Source organism: Lepisosteus oculatus, chromosome 18, assembly GCF_040954835.1.
Source record: "Lepisosteus oculatus isolate fLepOcu1 chromosome 18, fLepOcu1.hap2, whole genome shotgun sequence".
In the NCBI taxonomy this organism is placed as follows: Eukaryota; Metazoa; Chordata; class Actinopteri; order Semionotiformes; family Lepisosteidae; genus Lepisosteus; species Lepisosteus oculatus.
In genome coordinates this window covers 21,207,155-21,229,012 of record NC_090713.1, presented here as the reverse complement: position 1 = coordinate 21,229,012, position 21,858 = coordinate 21,207,155, and the positions used below count along the sequence as shown (strand labels likewise).

General features: G+C 58.7%; 2 protein-coding genes across 3 annotated transcripts in view; both read right to left on the bottom strand.

Moving 5' to 3' along the window:
• The window catches only part of frmd8 (FERM domain containing 8), an 11,263-nt gene extending 4,285 nt beyond the window's left edge, over positions 1-6,978 (bottom strand). The window contains exons 1-7 of the mRNA XM_069180355.1: positions 6,798-6,978; positions 4,742-4,823; positions 3,769-3,936; positions 3,377-3,478; positions 2,569-2,627; positions 1,615-1,784; positions 783-995 (exon numbers count right to left, since the gene is read on the bottom strand). Coding sequence (XP_069036456.1) covers positions 783-995; positions 1,615-1,784; positions 2,569-2,627; positions 3,377-3,478; positions 3,769-3,936; positions 4,742-4,823 — 794 coding nt within the window. The 5' untranslated portion in view covers positions 6,798-6,978. The remainder of the gene's footprint in view (positions 1-782; positions 996-1,614; positions 1,785-2,568; positions 2,628-3,376; positions 3,479-3,768; positions 3,937-4,741; positions 4,824-6,797) is intronic.
• Positions 6,979-9,089: 2,111 nt separating this feature from the next.
• LOC107075874 (serine/arginine repetitive matrix protein 1) lies at positions 9,090-20,081 on the bottom strand. Of its 2 annotated transcripts, none has more exons than XM_069180616.1 (7): positions 18,197-20,081; positions 16,428-16,715; positions 14,429-15,731; positions 12,634-12,662; positions 11,927-12,088; positions 11,552-11,618; positions 9,090-11,191 (listed from the first exon to the last, which is right to left on the bottom strand). In XM_069180616.1, the coding sequence occupies exons 1-7, from the start codon at positions 18,595-18,597 to the stop codon at positions 10,325-10,327; spliced, it is 3,117 nt and encodes a 1,038-aa protein (XP_069036717.1). In that variant the 5' UTR covers positions 18,598-20,081; the 3' UTR covers positions 9,090-10,324. The 2 variants fall into 2 exon arrangements, with proteins under 2 accessions (XP_069036717.1, XP_069036718.1); XM_069180617.1 differs by lacking the exon at positions 18,197-20,081 and adding an exon at positions 17,445-18,187.
• Positions 20,082-21,858: the final 1,777 nt, after the last annotated feature.

The following is a 21,858-nucleotide window of genomic DNA, read 5'->3' as shown; positions in this document are numbered from 1 at the left end:
GAGAGGGGGAAGGAGGCAGGGAGAGAGGGAGAGAGAGAGAAGGAGGCAGGAGAGGGAGAGAGAGGCAGAGGGAGAGAATGAGAGAAGGAGGCAAAGATAAGAGAGAAGGAGGCAGGGAGAGAGAGAGAGGGGGAAGGAGGCAGGGAGAGAGAGGAGAGAGGGGGGAGAGGGAGAGGGGGGGGAAGGAGGCAGGGAGAGAGAGGAGAGAGAGAGAAGGAGGCAGGGAGAGGGAGAGAGAGGCAGAGGGAGAGAATGAGAGAAGGAGGCAAAGATAAGAGAGAAGGAGGCAGGGAGAGAGAGAGAGGGGGAAGGAGGCAGGAGAGAGAGGAGAGAGGGGGAGAGGAGGAGGGGAGAGGGGGAGAGAAGGAGGCAGGGAGAGGGGGAGACAGGGAGGAGAAGGAGGCAGGGAGAGAGAGAGAGAAGGAGGCAGGGAGGGGGGGGGGAGGAGACAGGGAGAGAGAGAGAAGGAGGCAGGGAGAGGGGGGAGACAGGGAGAGAGAGAAGGAGGCAGGGAGAGGGGGGAGACAGGGAGAGAGAGAAGGAGGCAGGGAGAGAGAGAGAGAGAGAAGGAGGCAGGGAGAGAGAGAGAGAGAGAAGGAGGCAGGGAGAGAGAGAGAGAGAGAAGGAGGCAGGGAGGGGGGGAGGAGAGAAGGAGGCAGAAGGAGAGGGGGGGGGAGGAGAGAAGGAGGCAGAAGGAGAGGGGGGGAGAGAGAAGGAGGCAGAAGGAGGGGGGGGGGGGGAGAGAAAGGGAGAGGGTGGGGGGGTGGGGGGGGGACACTGACCCGTAGTAAGGCAGCGTGTGGCAGACGCGCAGGTACTCGCGGAGCAGCGCAGTGTCCCCGGGGCCCCGGGCCCCGTCCTCGCTGCTGGCGCGGCGGTACTCCTCCAGCAGCCCCTGCTCCAGCCCGTGCCGCGCCCCCCGCCCCCGCAGCGCCCCCAGCAGGCCCCCGCCGCGGCACACGTGGGCCGGCAGGAAAGACGACAGCTTCTTCTCCCTGGGAGCCGCAGAGAGGGGCGGAGATGGAGGACGAGGAGCGGTCAGCCGGCTGGGCAGTGCTTCCCGGTCCGCCGGCCGGTCAGTTGGTGTGTCACGGTCTGCTGGACGGTCAGTTGGTGTGTCACGGTCTGCTGGACGGTCAGTTGGTGTGTCACTTTAGCGTATTGGTCAGTTGGTGTGTCACGGTCTGCTGGAGGGTCAGTTGGTGTGTCAGGGTCAGCGTATTGGTCAGTTGGTGTGAACGGTCTGCTGGACGGTCAGTTGGTGCGTCACGGTCAGCTGGACGGTCAGTTGGTGCGTCACGGTCAGCTGGACGGTCAGTTGGTGCGTCACGGTCAGCGTATTGGTCAGTTGGTGTGTCACGGTCTGCTGGACGGTCAGTTGGTGCGTCACGGTCAGCTGGACGGTCAGTTGGTGTGTCATGGTCAGCGTATTGGTCAGTTGGTGTGTCACGGTCAGCTGGACGGTCAGTTGGTGTGTCTTGGTCAGCGTACTGGTGTGTCACGGTCAGCCTGCCGGTCAGTTGGTGTGTCAGGGTCAGTGTATTGGTCAGTTGGTGTGTCGGGGTCAGCCGCCGGCCGTGTGCTCTCTCAGCAAGAGGACGACGGGCACCGTACCTCAGCGGGCTGGCGGCGGCGGCGGGGCCGTCCTGGGGGGGCCCCAGCTCCAGCCGGCACACCAGGCCCCCCAGCCGCTGCCACTCGGGCGGGTCGCAGGGGTACCGGCCAGCCAGGACGTGGCACCGCGCCTCCTCGTACAGCAGCCTCAGCACCGCCTCGTCCTGCAGCTGCAGGCGAGAGGACGGCCGCAGTCACCTCACACAGCACCGCCCTGGAGACTGCCTCCCCCCCCGGGACAGGACCCCCCTCACTGACACTCCCCCCCGGGACAGAACCCCCCCCCTCACTGACACTCCCCCCTGGGACAGAACCACCCCTCCTCACTGACACTCCCCCCCGGGACAGAACCCCCCCTCACTGACACTCCCCCCCGGGACAGAACCCCCCCCTCACTGACACTCCCCCCCGGGACAGGACCCCCCTCCTCACTGACACTCCCCCCCGGGACAGAACCCCCCCCCTCACTGACACTCCCCCCCGGGACAGAGAACCCCCCCCCTCACTGACACTACCCCCGGGACGGGACCCCCCTCCTCACTGACACTCCCCCCCGGGACAGAACCCCCCCCCCCCTCACTGACACTCCCCCCGGAAAGGACCCCCCCTCACTGACACTCCCCCCCCGGGACAGGACCCCCCCCTCACTGACACTCCCCCCCCGGGACAGAACCCCCCTCACTGACACTCCCCCCCCGGGACAGAACCCCCCCCCCTCACTGACACTACCCCCCGGGACAGAACCCCCCCCCCCCTCACTGACACTCCCCCCCCAGGACAGAACCACCCCTCCTCACTGACACTACCCCCCGGGACGGGACCCCCCCCTCACTGACACTTGAATGTTCTGGATAGAACACAGACTTGTGACAAACACAACACCACCCCCCCGCCCCAGCGTGCCGACTGTGTGCGTGTGCGTGTGCGTGACGCGATCCGAAGAAGCGATCCGACCTGCAGCTCCTTGGCCTTTGGGAAAAACACGTTCCTCCTGTACTGCAGGCAGGGCTCATCTGGGGGGACAACAGGAGCAGAGGGCTCAGGAACTGCAGCTCAGAGAGACGGGCCGACAGTGAACACACAGACAGACAGACCAGGCAGGTCTAGTGGGAGAGACGTTTAAGGAAAACCAGAAGGTGGATGGTGGTGGACCAGCAGGGGGCGCACTTTTCTCTGCACCTCAGTTTTGCTCTACTTGGTGGTTTGAGATCTGTAAGAGCAGGCGTGCTAACATCAGTGCCTTGGATAAACTCAACTAGAGTCTTCCCTTTAAGCGATCCTAATCCGGAGAGGATAAGTTCCATCCACCCATTTTCCAACTGCTTTGTCCGGCCCCTATTTATCAAGGTCGCGGGGGAGCTGGACCCTATCCCAGCAAGCAACGGGCGCAAGGCGGGCTACACCCTGGATGTGACACCAGTCCATCACAGGACACACACACTCACACCGGAGCCAGTTTCCCCAGAAGCCCGTTGACCCACCAGCATGTCTTTGGATTGTGGGCGGAAACCCACACAAACCCAGGGAGAACATGCAAACTCCACACAGACAGCACCCCAAGTCTGGAATCGAACCCAGGACGCGGAGAACAGGAAAAAAAAAAACCTTCGACTGCATGAGCCTTTGAACATGGGACTGTGCACACGTCTTAAAAGGTAATGTGAACCACTGCGTCCCCGTGCCACCCCAAATGACTTCCAATTCTGACTATTCTGAAGACCTGGAAACATGCTGACAGCAGTGGCAGGGCTGGAGGGCTCACCTTGGGCGATCTCTTCCTCAGGAGCCTCAGTGAAACGGTACAGGAGATCCGGCCACTGGCGGCAGACCTTGTAGGGCTGGTGCTTCGGTTTCAGCTGCAGCTCTGCGGAAAGACGTAGCAGGGGTCAGGGGTCAGGGGTCAGGGCAGGCGGCTGCAATCACGCTGTCGGACAGTGAGAGCGACTGGCCCAGGAAGAAGCAGTCAGATCGCGTGAAAGGCGTCACACGGTCATCAAGAAGAGCACGTGCAGAAGGACAGCAGTGAAAGACATTCGCAGGGGTCAAGGGTCGGGGGTCAGGGGTCAGGATGAGCGGCTGCACACACACATGCTGTCGGTCAGAGACAAGGGTCAGAGGGGGAGCGGCGAGGCTGTGTGGAGCGAGCCGCAGTACCCAGCAGAGGCGAGCTGAGCCAGAAGGCGAAGGCGTCCTGGGCGGTTTCGGGGAGCTGGAGCGCCTCTCGCACGGTGCGCCCCAGATCCTGCGCGGACACCGAGGGCAGGCTCTCCACGGTCAGCTGGACCGCCGTGTCGTTGACCAGGTACACCAGCACCTCCAGGGCTGAGGAGGGACAGAGCAGAGCGGGCCGTTATCTCACCCCCCCGCACAGAGGAGGGGGGTTCTGTCCCGGGGGGGAGTGTCAGTGAGCCTGGGGGGCTGCACTAGACTCAGGGGGCTCAGGAGCCCCTGGAGTTTCACTCACTTCCTCTTACCAGCTGGGAGATGTGCTTTGCAGGCAGGTTCAGGACATAAGAAACAAGTCCTAAGTTTATTCCATTGCTGAAAAGATCAAAAAAAGAAGACAACGTTTCGGCCGTGGAGCCTTCTTCAGGCGCGGGAGAGGGCTCCCCGGCCGAAACGTTGCGTTTTCTTTCTTCTCTCTTCAGCAATGGGAAAAAAACTTAACTTGTTCCTGTGGGGCCCACGCCTGCCGACGCAGCTGAACTACTTCGGGGTAAAAGGACTTATTAACACCACACAAACCCCAAGCTCAAATCAAACAAAAACGTGAAGTGGACGATGTACACCCAGGTGTCCAAAATGAAGCAGGTCAAAACCGTGGGGGGAAAGAAGATGAGTTCTATTCCGCTTGACTGTAGGCGGTCTCACCCCACGCGCAGGTGGAGGGAGCTCAGGGTCACTGCGTGAGAGGTGCTCGTGACCGTCAGTGACTGCACTGGCCTTCCACACTGCTTGTGCGACGGCGGTGTCTCTCGTGCGCCCACCGCTCTGCTGGTTACCTTCACCACCCTGCCCCAGGCGGCTCGTATCGTCTGCCGGGCGAAGGCTACCGAACCAGGACGGGCAGAGACGGACAGAGGGAGCGGGCGAGACGGGGGGGGGGGTGGGGGGCTGCAGGACTGACCACGGATCCCGGCCGACGAGACGCTGCCCCTCTGGGAAGGCTCCGACGGCTCCGAGGGAACTCCCGACTCCGTGCCCTCCATCTGCAAGAGGGAAGCAGGCTCAGGCATCCGGGGGGCAGGCGTGACCCCGATCCTCTTCGGGAGCCACAGAGCCATCCGCATCGAACCCCGAGCCCTGCGCGGCCATTTCAACTGCAGCACAGCAACCTGCACCCCCACAGGCTCGCATCTGGGACCCCACTCCAGAGCACAAGAGACGCTGATCGACCACGCTCTCTAGAGCGCAAAGACACCATAAAACAGCCTAACACTGCCATCCACTAACCCACACAATAATCCATACAGAGCAATACCGCCATCCACAATTCCCGACAATAATCCATACAGAGCAATACCGCCATCCGTAATTCCAGACAATAATCCATACAGACCAATACCGCTATCCATAATTCCAGACAATAATCTATACAGAGCAATACCGTCATCTATAATATCACATAATAATCTACACAGAGCAATACCGCCATCTATAATTCCAGACAATTATCTACGCAGAGCAATACTGTAATCTATAATATCACATAATAATCTACACAGAGCAATATCGCCATCTATAATTCCAGACAATTATCTACACAGAGCAATACTGTAATCTATAATATCACATAATAATCTACACAGAGCAATACCGCCATCCATAATTCCAGACAATTATCTACACAGAGCAATACTGTAATCTATAATATCACATAATAATCTACACAGAGCAATACCGCCATCCATAATTCCAGACAATAATCTACACAGAGCAATACTTTAATCTATAATATCACATAATAATCTATACAGAGCAATACCGTTACCTAAAATCATATACAAAAATCTTCAGTGTGCAGAGTAATATTGTCATCTACAATCCCACACAATAACCTACTGTGGTCACAGTGACCTACAGCAGTGCTACCCCAAGTGCTGTAGGATACCTCAGTGACCCAGAATTACACTTTAAATCGCTTAGTCTAACACACCAATTCAATTTAAACTACACACGGCGGTCCGCAGAGATTCCGAATGATCTACGTCTATTAGACAAGTAGCCAGCAGCCAAATCACCCTGCAGCTGCTGCTGGCAGCCTGTGGAAGCTGACCAGGGAGATGGGAGGCTCCTGGGAGAGCTGAGTCTGCTGCTGGAAGAGGTGTGAGTGGGGACCAGTAGGGGGCGCTCACCCTGCGGTCTGTGTGGGTCCTAATGCCCCAGTCCAGCGATGAGGGCACTATATATTGGAGTTAGGGAACAGGGGGTCATTAAGACAACGCACGCAATCACAGGTCGAGTCGCGGGGGTGTTTTTAGGCGTCACACCCACGCCAGACCAATCCACGGACACGACTCCCAACGCACTTTTTCCTCCTTCGGGGTGGCTCAACCGGACTGATAGCGGGGAACTTTGTCAGCAATGACTTCTGCTACTCCTGCGACGAGTCCCTGATAGATATACCGCACACACATATACACACACACCGTACGAGACTACTGTCCGAAACGCACACCCGTTCTGATCACGCCCGGATTACCAGCCAGCGGGGTACAAATCTGCTGGGATACAGGTGGCGGCGGGTACAGGGTACGAGTTGCCAGGAAATGTCACCACCTCTCGCTCACAAACAAACCGGCTCCCATCTGCAAGCCTTCTGACCAGAAAGGCGGACGACAGACTGAAAATGCCGGACATGTCAGCGACTGGAGAAAAACCGAGTTCTCGACGTGCTTGAATTTTTTTTCCCTCCCCTCTCTTTACTGTCAAGGGTTTGGAAAAGCTCCTTTTGAAAGGCGCTATAGAAAGAGGTCGTCGCTATCCACTGCGCTTTGAACCCCCCGTTACTATTTCGCAGGGGAAGAGGGGGGCTCCGAGTGTGAGAGATCAGCGGGAGGTGAAGGGGTAACGTCTTCCGCCATTGTTTCCTTTTTATATATAAAACCGACACACACGAAATTAAGCTCAAACTTGAAGGCAGGCTTCCTCTCTCACCCCACCCGAACTGACCCTTCACCCACCTGCTCGTTCGGGTCCCGGCTTCCTGCTGTCTTCACGAAGGAAGATCAACCATGAGAACCAGGGGAGAAGAAAACAAAAATTCAACTTGATCAATTAGGACGGCAACGACGCCTTGCGGTATTATTGACACCCTGGCGGCGGCGGCTCCTCCCTGACCCGGAAGCAGTAGGGGGAGACAGAGCGCGCGGACACCCCCCCCCCCCTCTGCGGAGCGGCCGCGAGACGTCGACTTCCTGTCGCGGCTGGGCTCGCGGACCGGCTGGAGTGGTGGCGCTTATGTCGCCCACGTTTGTTTGTTTTGTTTTGTTTTGTTTTTGTAGACTTTTACACTTCTTGCGCCGTTTTGAATTCTCGCAGAGAGGCGCGGGTCGTGAGGGTTGACGGTCGTCGACCCGCCCGCCTGACGTCTTTATTCGCAGAGACTCGCAGTCGGTGGATTGTGAATTTTCTCAACAGATGCCACAGTCGCAAGTGAATGTGTGTCACTCAAGGAAATTTCCGTTCATATAGCCTATGCCACCCCAATCTGACCAGATTGACCTGGGCCAGTGCCACACCTATGGACATGGTGAAGGCTCGGCTGCAGATGGTCAGCGGTACCGCGGCATCCTGCACTGCATCATGGACAGCGTGAGGGCCGAGGGCGTGACCGTGCTCTTCAGGGGGCTCTGGCTCAACAGCCTGAGGGCGTTTCCTGTCAACGCCATCACCTTCCTGAGCTACGAGAGCCTGGTGCGAGCTCTGACATCATCAGACCCCACCTGCTCGGGACCCTGACCTCATCCGACCCCCCCAGTGCTGACATCATCGGACTTCAACTGCGCTAAACCATGACATCATGAAACACTGACTGACGAGCCCTGACATCATCAGACACAGCCTGAAGGAGCATACCTCCGTCCGCCTGCTGTGACATCATCACCATTAGAGCAGTGACATCACTACCTCCTGAGAAGCCTTTGGCTTCAAGCTGAAATAACTTCCTGTCCCGAAAGGAGGAAGGAGACTTACACACCAGCTGTCTCTTGGCTGAGCTGAGGTGTGATCACAGCACGCTCTTTCAAAAACTGATCTGGATGATCTGATCTGAAGTTTGCCAATTGATCTTAATTTACCTGGCTATCACTGTATTGTACTGTTTTGCAATTTTGGGGTTTAAAAGCAGCAGTAGATGTGAGTCTCTGTGCAAGTCGTGGAATTGAGTCTAGGACCGGGGCAGTTGACCTTGACTCTCCCATTCCACGCCATTAAAGGACTTCCATCCTTCCAATACCTTAATTACTTAATTGATCCTTAATTGATTAATTGGCACAGGCACTGAAGATAACCTGGAGCAAAGCCTCAGGAACAGAACAGAATGGGAGAAGCAAGGTCCCCTTCCCCCTGGTCTAGCGTGCTGTAGCACTGGGTGAGACCATGGTAAAAACATGGTAAACCCACTGGAGATAACCCACAAGCAAAAGGGTGGAGGAGTAGAAAGTAGAGACAAAAAAGATAGAGGGGAACCTAATCGTGGGGACCCAGGTGCTCTGTCTCCAATGTGGTGACCCCGAAGTGTCCCTAAGAGAGGGTCCCGTCTGCTAAACAAATGTGGGGTCACCCCCTACCCCACCCCCACCTCCAGGACCTTTCTCACTGCTCAGCAGATCAGCGATCCGAGCAACCAGTCGTTTCTCAGAGGAGCCACTGGAATCTTCTTCAGCAACAGGGCAGGCAGTGGAGGGGGGGGGGGACTTGTTCCACACACCCACCCCCCTTTGTGTAAACAAATGCCTCCAGTCTCGGTCTCTGAGGTACAAGTGAGAGGAGGCAGTTAGGCCCACCCAGCTCATTGCGTTGTAATGGAAAGGAGATTGATTCTTAATTAGTCACTTGTTGGCTTTTCTCAATAAACCTATAATGCCGATCACCTTTTGGATTTTGTCATCTCCTCCGTTCAAGGTGACGGCAGTATGTTTCTCTTCAGCCCATCTGGCCCGTTTCCCAGTTTGTAATGAATTGATCTGAAGATCTCATGCCATTGGTTCTTGAGAAAGACCAGGACATCAGCTTCAACAGGACGGCTGGGCCACCTGTTCCACACTCCCACCACCCTCTGGGTAAAGGAGAGCCTCCTGTCCTGACGGAACAATTTCACCCAGCTGCTTCCTGAAAAGAAGCCAGGGCACCGGCTTCAACAACAGGGCTGGGGCGGCTTGTTCCACACCCCCACCACCCTTTGTGTAAAGAAGAGCCTCCCGTCTTCAGTTTTAAATACTTTAACAGCCCAGTACTTGGTCTGGGGGAATCAAGACACTCCACAGTAGCATATCGAGTTCTGAGGTTTTATTATCGGGAAGATTCACAGGTCTGGCTCCATGCAGTAACGTAACAATCCCCCCTCCCCCCAAAAAAAACAATCATCTACAGTCTTGTCTGGGTCCTCAAACAAAGGAAACAGATTAGAACTCCAGTTCCTTAAACACAAGTCAAGCAAAGCAAGTACGAAAAATACAGCACACTTACTAAAGGGTCTAACTTGCACACGAAACTATATTCCCCACACAGATCACCCCACAAGCACACATTCCTCACCCTCTATACACCTCTCCTCACACCTGGTACACATTAGCGCGCAGCACAGAGCTCGTCGACTCAGACAAAGCAGGTTCCTGCCTCACAGATGCCGGCGATCAAGCAGCTGGCTGACCAGTCTGTCTTGTCACAGGGCCCTGCTGTGCCCTTCCTGTCTCTTGTCCGCTGGTTCTGTGGCGGTCCCCGTCCTCGCGTCCCACCTCGTCAAGAACCGGATCCGCGCGCGCGGACCGACGCGATCAAGCGATCGAAACACCCGGCCCTTGACATCTGCACCGTTGGTTGTGGGATCTCCCACAGCCGTTTGTAAAGGGCGGGGTGACCCGACGTCCCGTTTGTCGTGGGCTAATCCGGTCTTGGACGGGAAAGGTACGCTGGGAAGGTGAGGGGTCGTCGCCATGGAGATCCTAAGAGAGATCAGACTAGAGAGGCAAAAATTCAAGCTGTTGGATGTAACCCCCCCCCCACACACACACAGGAATGTGTGCAATGCCAGCGTACTGCTGGGAAACGTGGGTGCCCACCTGAGAGGTGATTCAAATTTGAGGCGTTCATAGGAAATCTCAACCCCAGCTTTACAGGCGCCAATGGAATAAGTCAGGCATGAGTGACCACAAGCTTTGCTAGGAGAATGCTACGGGACTTGTTATTAAATATTAGAGAGATATTTAGATAAAATAAAATTCTACTACTGAGACCCCAAAAGGACACAGACCTAACAGAAACGCTCCACAGTGTCGACGTTTTTTTACAGACTACGCGACGGGCCGCGGGGGTTGAACTTCGAGGCGAGGGGGAATCTCGAGGAGGAAGAAAACGCTCCGTGGGCTTGGTCGGGAAACGCGTCCCTTTCCGGGATTCTGGAAAACGAGGGATGGGGAGCCAGCGTTGGCAGGGTCAGCCGCTCGGCATGCTGGGAGACTGCGCTTGGCGGTTTTAGCCCCGCGCCACCTCAAAGGGATCTCTCCGGGGGGCCCCTCTGGGGTCCCCTCTCCCCGTTCACGGCCCCCCCCCTTGGTGTCGTCTCCCGGGAGGCCCCCGCGGCCCAGCCCGCGCCCCCTGACGTCTCCCCGGCCTCCCCCGCCCTGTCCGGCCGCAGCTGCTGGAAGAAATGGTCCAGGATCCCCTGGGGGGGCTGGTAGCTCACCGACCCCGCTCCCGGGGCCTTCTCCCCCTGGATCTGGGCGCCCCCCCTTTTCCGGGGGCGGGCCACATCCTCGTCCGAGTCGTCCGCCAGGTGGTGGGGGGGGCTCGGCGCCGGGTTCCAGGGGCCAGCCGGGCGGATCTCTTCCAGGCTCCTGGAGAGGATCCGGATCGGAGACGCCGGGGCGCCCGCCCGGAGAGGGAGCGGGGGAAATTTCTGGAAGCGGGTCTGGAGGCCGGCGTCAGGCGTGGGCACAACGAACTGGACGTGGGGCACCTGCAGCGTGTGGGGGAGCCTCCCGACCTCCTCCAGCCCGGACTCGCTCCCCGTCTCCTCGGAGTCTCCCCCCTCTCCCTCTCTGCTCCCACCCCTCTCCCTCCCTCGCTCCTCCACCTGCCTCCAGGGCACGAAGGCCCTGACCCCGTGCTGACCTCCCAAGCCCCGCCCCCTCCCGCCCTCCTCCTTCTCGGACCAGTCCGATTCGCCCTCCTCCTCCAGGACAGGTCGCATCCTGCTCAGTGACTGGTCACCGGCCCCACGGCCGTTCTCTGATTGGATGTCGTCCATGAACTGGGCAGGAGGGGGCGTGACGGCGGGGACGGGCAGCAGAGATTGGTCGGCGGCCCAGTCCCTTTGGAAGTGTTTCTCCAAGACTCCCTGCAGCAGAGTGGGCACCTGGGGCAGATGGACGAAAATGGTGACAATTAAAGGTTAATTCCGTGCTGAAAAGCAGAAACGCAACTTTTAAGTCATCTAGCCCCGATCTCTGGACTGTAGGGGTACAGTGCGACCCAGACTGGACCGGCGGGCTCTGGACTGTAGGGGTACAGCGTGACCCAGACTGGACCGGCGAGCTCTGGACTGTAGGGGTACAGTGTGACCCAGACTGGACCGGCGGGCTCTGGGCTATTAATAATAATAATAATAATAATAATAATATTGCGCCCATCCCACACTCTGCTGTGTCTGCTTGCTTTCTTCAGACTGGACTCGAACCCGCGCAGCTCGACGGCGCAGTAGAGATGAGCTACTCACCACCGAGTGGAGTTTCTGCTCCAGGGCGACGTTGGTCTGCAGGGAGCTGGTGTAGCTGTCCTGAAGCCTGTGGCCGGGAGAGGAGAGAACAGTGAGAGGAGGGTACCCCCCTTCCAGACCAGGGCTGCTTGGGGGACGTACTGAACATCAGTAACTACTGAACACCTTTCACGGACAGAGGTGGGAGTTTTCTATTTTCCACCCAAGGGGGAAGGGGGTGCAACTGGATCAAATCACACTGCAGCCGAAAAGTGATGCCCCCTGGACTCCCTGCATATTCACTCTCCCTTAACCCTTCGATCACCCCCCCTCCCCCCCCGTCACATTCAGTGCAGAGTCAGAAGGGAGCTGCCCCCTGACCCCCTGACCTCTGACCTCCTGAAGTTCTCCCTCAGGCGCTCCAGCTCCTCCCTGGTCCTCTGCAGCTCTGTCTCCAGCTGCTGGTGGCTGCTCTTGAGCTCTGACCCCATCACCTCCATGCGGACTGTGGTCTTTACCAGGCTGTGGTGGAGCTCCTCGTTCTGCTCCTGCAGGAAACTGCAACACACACACACACCCGCAGGTAAGCACACACACACACCCAGGCAAACGCAGGCAAGCACACACACACAAGCACGTGCACACACACAGGCGAATGCACCAATATGTGCACACCCATACACGCAAACATACACACCAACACATGTGCAAACACACGCGCAGACAAGCACGCGCACACACACAAGAACACAGAGAAACCCACACACAGCAGCGCACGCACAAGGATGCACGCACAAGCGCATGCACGCACACATAAGCACACACACAAGCACCCCCACACAAGCACGCACACACACAAGCACGCACACACACAAGCACGCACACACAGACACACAAAGGGACAAGCAAAATCCACAGCGCTATAAGTCTCTTGCGTCACCGACACACAGGAGACGTTCACCCCTGACATGGGCCTCAGAGAGCTTCATGCCGCTGAAGGAGCAGGGTACTTTTAGACTTTGAGCCAAGCTTTCTCGTGCCTCAACTCGCTCAAAGCCTCTTCTGGGTCAGCAGCGCTTGTGAGAGAGAAGAAAGAGACTTACTGAACCCTGTCGGCCTCCGACGTCCCCTCCTGTGAACACAGAAAGAGCACAGGGAAGCCGTTGGTCCCCAAACTGCAGACACACGGGTGTACGTTAATGGGGTCAGGGCTGGGGGAGGGGAGGGCTGTGGTTTGGGATGGCGGGGGGGGGGTCCTGTTCACCAACCAACTCACACCCAGAGCCCCGCGCAGCCCACCTTCCACCAGCGGCCCAAGGGCCTTGACTCGTTAAGCCAATTAGGAGTTCAATTAACAGACTGGAAAGGAAGCACCCTGCGATGCTGATTCTGTGGCTGTGGGGCCATACAGCTATGATCGTCCCCTTAGGAGGGGGGGGGCGAATGAGGAAACAGGGAGCACTGAAAGACTCCAATCCCGCTAACGCCCTAGTTAATTAATCAGCTCTGGCGACTGATTAATCGATGATCCCTTTAATTGCTTCCCCTTGGGCACGATTCAGAGGACCAGAACTGTACAATAGGTACCACCCACAAATATGTTACAGATTATACTTCTTTCCTAATTACAACACAATGTAAAACGCTGCCCTGATCTCAGTACAGAGTGTTTCAGGGTTTTGCTGCAGTGAGCTCCCTGACTGTTTAATCAGTATCAAATCATTTGTGTGCAGTTAAACCCTTGCTGACTGAGGTGCACAGCACTGCACAGTTACTGTTCTGGTAGCCTACTTGTGTTCATACGAGTGCTGTGTGGGAAAAGAGAGAGATGGAGATGCACTTCCTACTGCATGGCGACAAATATTCTGGGATCACGACAAACATTCTGCCCCAGACTTATAAAACTAATCCCAGAATTCCCACACCTGCCAGAATCAGAACAGCTCCCAGGCTTACTGGGAGGGGGGGGAGGGAACTCAGTTGAACTGGCAGCCCACTGTGTGATCTCTTGTCCCAGCCTGAGGAACAGACAATGAGCCTGTCTCTCAATAATACTACTACAGTGTGTGATCTCCTGTCCCAGCCTGAGGAACAGACAGTGAGCCTGTCTCTCAATAATAATAATACAGTGTGTGATCTCCTGTCCCAGCCTGAGGAACAGACAGTGAGCCCGTCTCTCAATAATAATAATACAGTGTGTGATCTCCTGTCCCAGCCTGAGGAACAGTGAGCCCGTCTCACAATAATAATAATACAGTGTGTGATCTCCTGTCCCAGTCTGAGGAACAGTGAGCCTGTCTCTCAATAATAATAATACAGTGTGTGATCTCCTGTCCCAGCCTGAGGAACAGACAGTGAGCCCGTCTCTCAATAATAATAATACAGTGTGTGATCTCCTGTCCCAGCCTGAGGAACAGACAGTGAGCCCGTCTCTCAATAATAATAATACAGTGTGTGATCTCCTGTCCCAGCCTGAGGAACAGACAGTGAGCCTGTCTCTCAATAATAATAATACAGTGTGTGATCTCCTGTCCCAGCCTGAGGAACAGTGAGCCCGTCTCTCAATAATAATAATACAGTGTGTGATCTCCTGTCCCAGCCTGAGGAACAGACAGTGAGCCTGTCTCTCAATAATAATAATACAGTGTGTGATCTCCTGTCCCAGCCTGAGGAACAGACAGTGAGCCTGTCTCTCAATAATAATAATACAGTGTGTGATCTCCTGTCCCAGCCCAAGGAACAGACTGTGAGCCTGACTCTTAACAATTCATTGGTTATGCCAATAAAGCATTTTGAATTGAAATTGGATTGGAGAGGTCGCCACCTGGTGGCAAACCAGTGCTTTGCAAGTACATGCTATTGTGCTGCTGTGGCTGATGGAGGAGGTGGGGATTTTACCTTGTAAGCAGCGGCGCAGGTCCACGGGCCCCCCGGTTCGGTGCCGCCATGCCTCTCGCAGCGCTCCGGGCTGGGGCTGGCGGTCGAGGTATTGTCCCGGTTCCGGGAGGAGTCAGACTTGCTGGACTGGGACTCCCGGGAGCCGTGCCCGGGGGCCTCGGACGGGGCGTCCCGCCGGCTCCGCTGGTGGCCCTGCTGGGCATGCTGGGAAGGGGGCTGGCGGGCGCGCCCGTGCTGGGGCGCCCAGCTCCTCTCGGGACGGCTGCTTCCCCGGGTGTGGTGCCCGGGCGAGCGGGGGCTCAGCTCGGGGCTGGTGCCGGACCCCTGGGGCTGTCCCGTGTCGTGCCTGTACCCGGGCCCGTGCCGCCCCGGGGAGGCGGGGCTGTTCTCCGGGCTGGTGCTGGCGTCGGTGTGCCGGGGGGAGGAGCCCGGCCGGGCGGCGCAGGCGTGGCGGGGGTGGCGCGGCTTGGCAGGGTGCCGGCCCCGGGAGCCCGCGGACCTGCGGTCAGGGCTGGGTGACCGGCCCACCCTCCTGGGGGCCAGGGGCCCCCCGGGCACCCCCAGGGAGCTGAGCCGCGACGGGCTGAGGACCTGGCGGGTGATCTCGTTGAGGAAAGCCGAGAACTTGAGCTTCTCCTGCACGACGCGTCTGCATGCCTCCTCTTCCTCCTTCTTCTCCTCCTCCTCCTCTTCCTCCTCCCCCTTCCCGCTCTGGGATCTCCCTCCCGCCCACTCCGGGCTCCGGCTGGCGCTGGAGATGACCTCCATGGACTTGGCCTTGCGGATGGGTGCCTGGGTCAGACGGCCCGGCCCGACCCGGTGCTTCAGGATGCCCTTGCCGGGCAGCAGGGCGGACGTGGCCCTCCCGGGCCGGCTGGGGCCCAGCAGGACCTTGGCGCTGTCCCGGCCGGCCAGGCTGTGCTCCAGGCTGGCGGTCTTGTACAGGCGGGCGTCCCGCGGCGGCGGCGGCGGGGGCCTGGGGTCATCGGGCGGCGGCGGGAGCAGTCTCTCCTCGCTTCTGCTCTGGCCGCGCCGCAGCTTCACGTAAGGGCCAAGGGGCCGCCGGCCTTCCTCCTCCTCATCCTCCTCCCCGCCTCGCCCGTCGCCGCTGCCCCCCCCGAACTCCCGGCGGGGGATGTCGACGCAGGACCGGGCGTGACGCGGGGCGAGGAAGGCCTCTCCGTCGTCGTCCAGGCTGGCCTCCGAAGACCAGGAGGACGAGGAAGAGGTGGAGGAGCCCGAGGAGGAGGAGGCGTGGGCGGCGCCGCCGGCGGGGCGGGGAGGATGGCCGGCGTGGCGCGGGCTGTGGAACATAACGGCGGTAAAGCACATTGCCGACCCGAAGAAAAGTAAGAGCAGCATGGTCTTGGATGTTGGGGAGGTGCATATTTAGATAAAGCAGCCAGCCTTCGGATGAAGACAACTGCCCGATCCTCATCTGGGGCTCATTTAGATAAGAGCCCTGCAAGCAGGTAAAACCTGGAGCGGATCGGACTGCTGCGCACTGGGAGTCTGACTGACAGCACTGTCACACCTGGAGCGGATCAGACTGCTGCACACTGGGAGTCTGACTGACAGCACTGTCACACCTGGAGCGGATCAGACTGCTGCGCACTGGGAGTCTGACTGACAGCACTGTCACACCTGGAGTGGATCAGACTGCTGTGCACTGGGAATCTGACTGACAGCATTGTCACACCTGGAGCGGATCAGACTGCTGTGCACTGGGAGTCTGACTGACAACACAGTAAACCCAGAAATGGATCAGACTTCTGTGCTGTGCAATGAGAGCCTGATCGATCTCGTCACGAAGAGATTTGGAAGACTGGAAAATCAGCATTTCTGTGATTCTGTGGGGAGACAGAGCACGACTCTGGCTTGAAGGAGCAGCGCATGATTTTATTACCAGGAGGGACAACGCAGGGGGGGGACCCCTTTACTGACAGAGCCGAGGTCGAACAGTGAGTCCCGGTGTCGGAGGGGTCGCCGGGTCACCCACCTGCGGTCACCCGGTCTGTCCAGCCCGCGCTGGTGTGGGCCGTGGCGGGCGCGCGGTCCCGGCCGCCCGCTGTCCGACTGAGGGTCCTGGCGGTGACGCCGGACCGGCGTGAAGAACTTCTCCATGAGCACCTCCGCGCCTGCTGGGGCCCCCCACACGGAGCTCCGCGCGCGGCCGAGCGGGACGTCTTCCTCCTTCGCCCCCTCCTCTTCCTCCCGTGCCCCCGGGTGCTGCCACTTGCTGTCGGCCCTCCTGTGCCGGCCCGAGGAGGAGGTCATGATCTCAGCACTGGAAAAAAGGAATAGATCAGGCTGTGCCCCTTGGCCAGGTTAGTCTATAGCTAACGACTGCCCCGCCCCTCCACGCCCTGCCCCATTCATGCTCCGCCCACCCCCACACTCCTCCCCCTTGGCCCGCCCCTCCACGCCCTGCCCCATTCATGCTCCGCCCCCCCCCCCCCACACACACTCCTCCCCCTTGCCCCCGCCCCTCCACACCCTACCCCATTCATGCTCCGCCCCTTCACACTGCATCCGATCCATCCATGCCCCGCCCCACCCGCCAAGCCACACCCCTTACCCCGCCCCCATACCGGTCATGTCCCGCCCCTTCACATTGCATCCAGTCTCCACATGCCCCGTCCCACTCTCCAAACCCCACCCCTTGTCCCACCCCTCCACATCCTACCCCGCCCCCTGTGGAACAGGAGGGCAGAGGCAGGGTAGCTTTTATCTTACTGTAGCTCTACTCTTATCTGTAGAGCAAGGGTTCCCCCCTCCCGCCCCTGGTGAACCCCTCTCCTGCTGGTTTGTGTTCCAGCCGAGCCCCCAACCCTCATGGACTTCATGGATAACAAGATCCACTGTTTTACTGTTTCTTGTACTTTTTTTTCTGCATCACTACGTCCAGCATCCTTGGGTTTGGAAAGGTGCTTTATAAACAAATCGTTATTATTACATTTCTTAATTGACTTAATAACAAGATGGATGTGAACAGTGTCCCCCCCCCGGCTCGTACACAGGCTGGAGCTCCAGCTGTTGTCTTTCATCAGTGAAATAAAATCCCAGATGTCTGCCTGATATTCCTGCGCTGTGACGTCCAAGATCAGGGCAGGCCTCAGTGATCTGATGATTCTGACGAAGGCGGGAGGGAGCGAAGACCACAGAAAGGCATGTGGGGGGGCAGCAGCACCAGGACGGGGGGCGCACCAACCTAAAGGATCGCTCATCCGGAAATGTCTGCTGATGCTCCGCAGGGACCTGTCCCGTCCCGAACATTCAGACTGTCCACCCAGGCCTGCTGTCTCATGGTGGGGGGCATGAGATGAGAAAGCTGCCTGGCAATTAACCTGATCCGAAGTGGGTGAGACAAGGGTAGGGGGGTTCCCCAGTCCTGATTCCGGGCACGCCCCAAATCCCGTCGCCCTTTGTGCATTTTCCAAAGACGTGCCAGGAAGGGAGACGCAGTGGAGATCGATGAACCGATTTGCGAGATGGTTTGGGGGCGGCGGGGGCAACACACGCGCGTCTGGACAAACGTCAGCCCCGGGGGTGAGCCATCTCCAGGGTCTCGCGCCCGTCCTCGTTAACGCGGCTCCGTTTCGGACGTGAACGAGCCGCCGATGGGCCGAAGCACGGAAGACTGCTGCCCCCCCCCACAACCGGGATGAAGTCCCGCCGTTGGGCTGAACCGAACCTCACCGCAGCCGGAGTCCGTGTCCGGACCGCGTTTGAAAAAAACCCGCGCCACGCCCACGACAGCCCCCCTACCTTGGCCATGGCCGGAGAGGACACCGGCGGCGATGGGGAAGGAATCCGGATTCCGACGGGACCCTGCTCCGTCCCTGGGCGCGGGGTCTGTCCGAGCCCGGTCTCGCAGTGTGAAAGGATAAGAGAGCCGAATGATGCCTGATGTCATCTCTCTCATCACCCCCCCCCCCCCCCCAGCTCCCCCCTAACTCGTGGAGGCAGGGCGGCAGAGCGTGAACAGGACCTGTCAATAGGCATCGAGTCTCCTGTGTGCACGGCCCCAGGCAGGGTCCCAGAGAGCCGCACCCCTGTGCACCCCAGCACCTCCATGTACTGTCATACTGTAGGCAGCTGTACCACACCCCAGCACCCCCATGTACTGTCATACTGTAGGCAGCTGTACAGTACCCCAGCACCCCCATGTACTGTCATACTGTAGGCAGCTGTACAGTACCCCAGCACCCCCATGTACTGTCATACTGCAGGCAGCTGTACAGTACCCCAGTACCCCCATGTTCTGTCATACTGTAGGCAGCTGTACAGTACCCCAGCACCTCCATGTACTGTCATACTGTAGGGAACTGTACAGTACCCCAGCACCCCCATGTACTGTCATACTGCAGGCAGCTGTACAGTACCCCAGTACCCCCATGTTCTGTCATACTGTAGGCAGCTGTACAGTACCCCAGCACTTCCATGTACTGTCATACTGCAGGCAGCTGTACAGTACCCCAGCACCCCCATGTTCTGTCATACTGCAGGCAGCTGTACAGTACCCCAGTACCCCCATGTACTGTCATACTGTAGGCAGCTGTACAGTACCCCAGTACCCCCATGTACTGTCATACTGTAGGGAACTGTACAGTACTCCAGTACCCCCATGTACTGTCATACTGCAGGCAACTGTACAGTACCCCAGTACCCCCATGTACTGTCATACTGTAGGCAGCTGTACAGTACCCCAGCACCTCCATGTACTGTCATACTGTAGGCAACTGTACAGTACCCCAGTACCCCCATGTACTGTCATACTGTAGGCAGCTGTACAGTACCCCAGCACCCCCATGTACTGTCATACTGTAGGCAGCTGTACAGTACCCCAGCACCCCCATGTACTGTCATACTGCAGGCAGCTGTACAGTACCCCAGTACCCCCATGTACTGTCATACTGCAGGCAACTGTACAGTACCCCAGTACCCCCATGTACTGTCATACTGTAGGGAACTGTACAGTACCCCAGCACCCCCCATGTTCTGTCATACTGCAGGCAGCTGTACAGTACCCCAGTACCCCCATGTACTGTCATACTGCAGGCAACTGTACAGTAACCCAGCACCCCAGCACCCCCCATGTACAGCACCCCAGCACCCCCCATGTTCTATCATACTGCAGGCAGCTGTACAGTACCCCAGTACCCCCATGTACTGTCATACTGTAGGGAACTGTACTGAACTGTCTGAAAGTAATAGGGGATTTTTCCCTCCCCTGCCCAGTTACTCCAGCTATGTTTGGTGTTGAGTATTGACTTGCCCAGGCCCTGTTAAACACGTGACCCAGGCTGGAGATGTGCCCACTGGGAATCGCATCGACTTCCGACGGGAGAGACCCCCCCAGCCCCACCCCGCGACTCGATTCCACTGGCACCTTGTCCTGACATTAGTATTGACCCGGCCTGACAGTCGCCCAGCCTCCCAGGAAATCCATAAGATCTGCTACATGATCTGCAGGGACAGTGGGAACTGTGAGGGCTGGGGAAGGGGTCCAGAACGCGTGGCTGAGACCGGACACTTCTGGTCATGGAGGGGCCAGTGGATCTGCAGGTTTTCATTCCAACACAGCTCTTATAATCAGAAAAATCAGAGAACTTCTGGCCTACTTGGACCCATCGAACAGCTGCTCCAGGCTTTTCAGGTGCTGCTGCTTTTACAAGATCTAGAAACCCTGCAGGAACAGCACCACCTCCTGGACCAGGACTGGACACCCCTGCTATAGACACACTGACCCCTCCTGGACCAGGACTGGACAGCCCTGCTGCAGACACACTGACCCCTCCTGGAGCAGAACTGGACAGCCCTGATGCAGTCACACTGACCCCTCCTGGACCAGGACTGGACGCCCCTGCTGCAGTCACCCTGACCCCTCCTGGACCAGGACTGGACGCCCCTGCTGCAGTCACCCTGACCCCTCCTGGACCAGGACCGGACAGTCCTGCTGCAGACACACTGACCCCTCCTGGACCGGGACTGGACACCCCTGCTGCAGTCACCCTGACTCCTCCTGGACCGGGACTGGACACCCCTGCTGCAGATACACTGACCCCCTCCTGGACCGGGACTGGACACCCCTGCTGCAGTCACACTGACCCCTCCTGGACCGGGACTGGACACCCCTGCTGCAGACACACTGACCCCTCCTGGACCGGGACTGGACACCCCTGCTGCAGACACACTGACCCCTCCTGGAGCAGAACTGGACACCCCTGCTGCAGACACACTGACCCCTCCTGGACCAGGACTGGACAGCCCTGCTGCAGACACACTGACCCCTCCTGGACCAGGACTGTCCACCCCTGCTGCAGACACACTGACCCCTCCTGGACCAGAACTGGACACCCCTGCTGCAGACACACTGACCCCTCCTGGACCAGGACTGGACAGCCCTGCTGCAGTCACACTGACCCCTCCTGGACCGGGACTGGACACCCCTGCTGCAGACACACTGACCCCTCCTGGACCGGGACTGGACAGCCCTGCTGCAGACCCACTGACCCCTCCTGGCCCGGGACTGGACAGCCCTGCTGCAGTCACACTGACCTCTCCTGGACCGGGACTGGACAGCCCTGCTGCAGACACACTGACCCCTCCAGGACTGGGACTGGACACCCCTGCTGCAGACACACTGACCCCTCCTGGACCGGGCCTGTCCACCCCTGCTGCAGACACACTGACCCCTCCAGGACCGGGACTGGACACCCCTGCTGCAGACACACTGACCCCTCCAGGACCGGGACTGGACACCCCTGCTGCAGACACACTGACCCCTCCTGGACCGGGCCTGTCCACCCCTGCTGCAGACACACTGACCCCTCCTGGACCGGGCCTGTCCACCCCTGCTGCAGACACACTGACCCCTCCTGGACCGGGCCTGTCCACCCCTGCTGCAGACACACTGACCCCTCCTGGACCGGGACTGGACACCCCTGCTGCAGACACCCTGACCCCTCCTGGACCGGGACTGGACACCCCTGCTGCAGACACCCTGACCCCTCCTGGACCGGGACTGGACACCCCTGCTGCAGACACCCTGACCCCTCCTGGACCGGGACTGGACACCCCTGCTGCAGACACCCTGACCCCTCCTGGACCGGGACTGGACACCCCTGCTGCAGACACACTGACCCCTCCTGGACCGGGACTGGACACCCCTGCTGCAGACACACTGACCCCTCCAGGACCGGGACTGGACACCCCTGCTGCAGACACACTGACCCCTCCTGGACCGGGCCTGGACACCCCTGCTGCAGACACACTGACCCCTCCAGGACCGGGCCTGTCCACCCCTGCTGCAGACACACTGACCCCTCCAGGACCGGGACTGGACACCCCTGCTGCAGACACACTGACCCCTCCAGGACCGGGACTGGACACCCCTGCTGCAGACACCCTGACCCCTCCTGGACCGG